This window comes from Gracilinanus agilis, unplaced genomic scaffold (genome assembly GCF_016433145.1).
Source record: "Gracilinanus agilis isolate LMUSP501 unplaced genomic scaffold, AgileGrace unplaced_scaffold20276, whole genome shotgun sequence".
Taxonomy (NCBI): domain Eukaryota; kingdom Metazoa; phylum Chordata; class Mammalia; order Didelphimorphia; family Didelphidae; genus Gracilinanus; species Gracilinanus agilis.
In genome coordinates, this window is record NW_025351667.1 from 871 (window position 1) to 7,726 (window position 6,856).

General features: G+C 34.6%; 1 protein-coding gene across 1 annotated transcript; it reads right to left on the reverse strand.

The window, feature by feature from the left end:
- Nucleotides 1-1,391: 1,391 nt before the first annotated feature.
- LOC123254350 (glycogenin-2-like) lies at nucleotides 1,392-6,444 on the reverse strand (the record flags this gene model as incomplete). Its single annotated transcript, XM_044683390.1, has 3 exons — nucleotides 1,392-1,614; nucleotides 5,211-5,337; nucleotides 6,282-6,444. Coding segments are annotated over 3 exons (513 nt in total), but the record flags the coding sequence as incomplete, so codon positions are not given.
- Nucleotides 6,445-6,856: the final 412 nt, after the last annotated feature.

Here is a 6,856-nt window from a genome sequence, read left to right on the forward strand (position 1 = left end):
TAAATAATAAAAATAATTAGAAGTATATTTTTAATAATGACACCTCACATTTATATAATATCTTGATGTTTACGAAAGAAGTTCCTTCCCAACCACTCTGCAAAGTAGGTAGGTAGTCTAAGAATTTTTATGTCCACTTCACATATGAGAAAAACTTAAAGTGATTTGTCCAAAGGTCAGACAAAGAGTAAATTGACATCTGAACCCAGCTCTTCTATATTCCAGGACCAGTATTCTTTCAATTATTTCATGCTGCCTTCTACAAAGGATATTGATCTAAAGAGATAGTTAAGAATGCTCTTCTTTTGAAATATATTTGTTCTACATAATGGACTTCTCTACTAGCAGCAATGCAAGGATCCAGATGAATGCTGAGGGACTTGTGAGAAAGAAAACTAGCCACATTCAGAGGAAGAACTGTGGGAAGAGAAACATAGAAGGAAAACAACTGCTTGAACACATGAGCTGATGGAGATATTATTGGGGATGTAGACACTAAACGATAACTCTAGTCTAGCTATCAATAATATGGAATTAGGTCTTAATCAATGATACACGTAAAACCCAGTGGAACTGTGCATTGGCTAAGGGGGGTTAGGGGGTTTGGGGGAGAGGGAAAGGAAATATGTAACTATGGGAAAAATTCAAAATAAAAATAAAAAAAGAAATATATTGTTCTAGTCTTTAAAAAAAATAAAAGCAAATCTATCTTAAATGCCAATCAAAAAAGTAAAGGATTCTCCTGAAGTTCTGGTTGTTTTTTCAAATTTAATTTGAAGTGAGAAAAAAATCTATTCAAACAAAATTTATTCTATCCACTTATATAATTAGTGGCTCTTTCTATGATGAAGGCCCATGTTATAAAATATTAACTGTTAATTTAAATAACCTATTTCTTCTTCAGTATTAGAAATCATTCCAGCATCTCTCACTCTCCTAAACATTACCTTCTTCAGTTACTGTGCAACCAATATTTTAGATAATAACAATAATAATAATATGCATTACTAGCATTCTTCTCCTCAAAATCAGACTTTACTATAGTTAATTCTTTGTGGTAAAAGAATTTTATTTTCATTTAGTGATTCTATTTCTAGAGAAGTATGGTTATCGAATGGAAAGAATAGCCTTAGAGTCATCAGACTTAAGTTTTAACCTAAGGTGTACAAATCTCGGCAAGTCATTGAATGTCACTTATCCTGTATTTCCTTAATATATAAAAGATGGGAAAGGATGTATTTTCCCCATTTTATAATATATAATAATTACAAATATTAAATCAGATTACAGATGTCAAAGTGCTAGGCCAAAGTCAGATTCATTAAAATACAATCTAATCAACAACTTTATTTAAAAAAAAAGATTGATAATTGAATCACCAGTTTACTTACTGTTTGTTCTTGAGATTCATGCTCTGCTACATGCTGAAGTTTATCGAAAAAAGGCACAATGTTCTCATCATATATTTTCCACCAGAGATCAAGAAATGAGGCATGATGCTGAGATTCTGAAAGTAAGCTCTCTGAAATCACTGATCCAGTTTCACGGTTATATTTGTAATGCCACGGCTTTGATGGTCCCAGAAAATGGACCACTTTTGCATCCCAGCCAAATCTTAAAAAACAATAATAATCTATTTTTTCACTTGAGTGATGACATATCCAAGTAATTTAATCAACAACCGCAAAGTTCTTAAAATGGCAGGGAATTGAGAGATATTTTCAATGCCTTTTTATTGAAAAATTATTCAATTCACATCAATTTTGATTAAAGTTATATTTCGTATTACTATGTCAAAGAACTCTAATTCATCCATGTGAGAACTTCTGACCTTAAAAACTCCTCCCCTTGGAGAAAATCACAAACCATTTAAAACACGAAGTCTTAGAGAGTCTTCAGAAGCACAGAAAGGTTAAATAAACTGACCATGATCATTACTTTATATATTTTAGCATCAGATGTAGAACTCATTTCCAAATCTTCCTAATTCCAAGTTCAGCATTCTATTCCCTATACCATACTCCCTTTAATTTCTCAATAAAATAGTCCAGATGCCTGAAGTAACATAAAATATCTTTCACATAAATAAAAAGGGCAGTTATGTTTCATATTTCAAAATGGGTTGGGAGTCAAAGGTTGTCAGTTTTAATTCTAGCTACACCACTAAATAACTCTAAGACTTTGGGCAATCTACTTAACTTCTCTGGGCTTCAATTTCTTCATTTGTAAGGTCTCTTCTAGATTTCAAATAATTGCTCTATCTCCTTGAGAGTCCATATGATATATATATAGCTGCTCTGAAATCAAAGGACTTAGATTCAAATTCTGCCTTTGATGTTTGCCTTTTGTGTGACCTTAAGTAAATCATTTAACTTTCCTGGAGCTTGAATCCTATTAGTGTTATGACAGTATAAAGATAAGATATAAAATGTATGCACACAGAAATTTGGAGGAAGGAGGGCTAATCACTGAGGGGATCAGAAGAATCCTCTTAAATCTTAGAGGACATGAGCTTGCAAAGTGGATCTAGGACTGGGAGGAACCTCACAGATCAGTGATGGGCAAACTACAACCCTCGGGCCAGATGTAGCCCCCTGAAATGTTCTATCGGGCCAAGCGACATTATTCCTAATCTGACAAATACAATGAGTACGATACAATACAATGAAACTTTGAAAGATTTGCCTTAGAAACAGACTGACAGATGAGCATTTCCTTTCCTTTGGCTCCCCCCCTTTAAAAAGTTTGCCCATCTACTGTAACCTGCTCATTTGAATGAGGAAACATGAAGCCAAGAAAGTTAAATGATTTAATCTCACCTTACAATAATCATTTAGAAGACTGTATTAAAGACTTTCACTCCAAACTGCTGGGTAATGTAAGCATTTATCAATATACTACCAATGGTACAGTATTGACTATTTGAAGCTATAACTTATGAAAACATTTCCAGAAATTGAAAGATATATTTCTTAATATACCTTGGTATAGATACATATTTTTAGCAAAATGATATGAAGGCAAAGGATAACTTTGGTAGTTGCTAATCAATTAAATCTACTAGCAAGTTGATCCACTTCATCAAATGATTCTGAAGGTTTTTATTTTGTTTCATTTTTACTTCATCAGAAGACATTTCATTTCTAAGAGTGCTCAAATAAGCATGTCCTGTGCTAAATATTTATCACATAATTATCCCCCCCCCAGTTCCTGGAGCAAGCAAAAAGGAACATAATATAATGGAAAAAACCTCTGGATTTGAAGTCAGAGGGAAATGCCTTCAAATACTGGCTTTGCTCTTCTCTAGCTATGTTACTTTTCCTTAAACAAATCAATTTCTCTTTGTGTCTCGTTTCCACCTCTAAAATGAAGAGAGTTTGTCTATAGGACTTTTAAGGTCTTTTCCAAATCTATATCCTATTAACAGAGTATTAAGTAGGAATTCTAGCACTTGGGGTAAATTTACCTTATTTGGAGATTTAGTAGCATTAATAGGTAGGGTCAAGAGGATTCAGGAAGGTGGAGGGTAAAGTACACTGAAGACAGAAGTCCTGGGGGTTAATAGACTATGGAATTTGTGGAGCATAGTGTTCAAAGTAGATATGGCTTGAGGTGGAGAAGATTAAGTTGGGTACTGAACCAGTACTCACCACATAGTAGGCACTTAATAAATCTATTTCACTGACATAGAGGTCTATACATGACATCAACAAATATTCATAGAAGATAGACTGGAATTTGAAGGAAGAAAGTATCAGAGAATGGCAGTGACAGGGGGAAGATATGAAAGTAGCTGTATGGAACAAAGAATATATGTCAGCTCCATTTTCTAGTCTTCTATTCCAGGGAATGCAAGAAATGGAGCCACCAACCCTGGGGAGGTGTCAAGACATAAATATGATGTTGGGTTTTTTTTAACTGTTACCTTCTGTCTTAGAATGGATATCCATTCTAAGGCAGAAGAGTGGTAAGGACTGGACAATTGGGGTTAAACAACTTGCCCAGAGTCACAGATCTAGGAAGTGTCAGATTTGTACCCAAGTCCTCTTGACTCCAGACCTGACATGACATCCATCATGCTACCTAGCTTCCCTGATGCTAGATTATAGAAAGCACCAGAATATGAAAGCATCTCAAATATGAGTTAAAGGATCATAGATTTAGAGCTGAAAGGAACCCTGAAGTTCATCTTATGGTTATCCTTAAGTTTTCTCTGTTGCCCAGAGATATTAAATTACTTTCCTAATTAGGATCATGCAGAATTCACACTTATGTCTTCTGACTCTAAATCCTGGGCTTTGCCCACTGTACCATTATAGAATAAAGCACTTAGTATAGTGTAGGGGTTCTAGCTCTGGGGTGCATAAGTTTATTTTAAAGTATATTTGGATAGCTATGTTTCAAAATAATTATTTTCTTTGTAATGCTATGTATTTCATTTTATGGATTTAAAAACATTAGCCTGAGAAGAGGTTCATAGGCTTCAAGATACTACCAAAGGATTTCACTTAAAAAGAAGAAAAAAAGAAAGGAAAAAATAAGAATTCCTATTATGATGTGAAGAGAAAGCAATAAAGTAGAAGCTATTAATTGGAGAAGGGCTGTGGTTGAGTTTATTATGAGAGAAGATATTTAGGGAAGGTAATAATGATATCCAACGTATCTAGATGTGATGAGCCCTCACTGCTTTAGGTATCAAGTGACCCCCCGTTCATGCAAGACATTGAGCATGGCATAACTCCCAGACGAGGTGGTTCATATGGGAATGTAATTAATGCAATCCATCCTGACTAGGTGGGAAGGCACCCCCGAAGAGGGGTATGATTTTTGAGGAAATCTTAAGAGAATGGCAAACAAGGCTCTTCACAGGAGTGACTTATTTGGACAGCTGGTGATGAGACGGAAGAGTAGTTAGAACCAAAGAACCAGAAGTAGCCCCAACTAAGGAGGATGATCATTCTTTCTGCAATGTAGGCATCTATATATAGGACCAATAACCTCATGCTAGGATCAGCTCAGCCTGTGATTATTACTCAGGGTCCATAAAGTCTGGTCAGTGAATAAAGCAATCAGACACTTGAAACCTGTGAGTTTTTAGTTAATTTGAATATAATTTGTGCTTATATATCAGAGTCCATCTGACTGCCATGGAGAGAGATAAAGCTACTATGTTGGACAAAGAAATAAAACTCATTTGCAATCAAACTTACCTATTGAAAGCAGGTCTATATGTATACATCGAGTTACTGCTCAAGTTATAGAGAAATGGTAAATGTTTGTGAATATCTGAAGTTGCCCAGTTACTGAAAAAACTATTCAGTAATCCTTGGTCAGCTCCTAAACAATGATAAAAGAAAAACATAGAAGAGAAATGCATGAACCTAACATGTGAAAGAGATTAAGAAAATGGATAAAAATGAATATTCATGATGAAGGAGATTAGAAATTACTGACTTATCTGCTTTCTGCTTAATATTTTTTCAGGCTGTTCCCTCTGAAAAATTTGCACTAACTTCCTCAAATGCTCTCGGGAAGAATCAGAGAACCAGAACATGGTGACCCACTAAAATACTAGAGCAAAATAAACTGGGTCTAATGGTCCAAGAAAATGATAAAGTTAATTCAGCTAAAACTTTATGCTTATATGTCTCTTCCTAAAGATCCTGCTAATTCAAACTAAAATATTAAGTAATTAATTCTTCCCTAAAATTATCATTGGTATATCTTTTAATGAGAGCAAGTTAGCATTTGCCAAATTTTTCTTACTATGGTGCCATTTTTAGCTTTTAATATTCCTACCTCGATGTTAAGGTAATTTATTTTCTCTGGCCAAATTTTTGCTCTTTTATCCTGATTTCAACCATGTTCTACATGCTGCCTTAATTAAATTACCATTAAACTTTCTTTTCACTATAACTCCCTTCTCTCCTTCACTTTGCATAAAAAATAATAAAAAGTTAGAGTTCCAATTCTGCCAGTAAGTGGCATTTAATTTCTCTGACCATGCATTTCCTCAATCTATAAAAGAAAGGTATTGGATCATTAGATGATCCTCAGGCCTGTTCTGATTTTCAACAATATCTCTTCTCTTTTACCCACATAGTTTAAAGTCACTTCAATGGTTCTTTATAGTTGCTTATGTCAGTTTTACTCTTTAATCTGCCTATTCTTGGCTACTAAACTGACAATAGAAAGAAAAATAGAAGAGGAAAAAAGAAATTAAATCCAAATAGAAGGGAGTATACTTTTATGACTCTAAACTGTCCTCTTACGTGACTTACCATCAAAACTGCCATGTTTCACTGCATGCTGCATCAGGAGGCTATGAGTTTCAAGAGAAGGTCGGAAAACAAATACTCCACTGTTGAAACAATCTGGCCATCCAGAGTCTGGGGCTGCAGAGAGCTCTTCACGGTCAAATAGCTCATCAATATTACACAGCACCTAGAGAAACAGAAGCCAACTGAAAAACCGCATCAATATGTCTCAGAGGTCTGGCAAACAGATGACAAATGAAATTGATGTTTAGAGATGGAAAAACACAGGAATCCATTAGCACATATTTTGGGGATTCTTTTTGTTTATTTTTAAAGTGACATTTTAAATTTTGTCAAAATTGGGTACAGAGGTTTTTTTTTTTTAAATATTTCCCAAGGGGGAAAAATGCTGCAGTAACCATGCCTTTGCGATTCAATTGATTTTCCTAAAGTTCTTATGGCCCTACTTTTAAATGTTCGCCTGCTCTACTCTAATATGGGTGACAAGTGAAACTAAGGAAACACATAAACATAATAAAGACAAAAGAACATGTTTAATATGCTACCTCTGAGAGTATTATGACAGCATACAGTTTCCT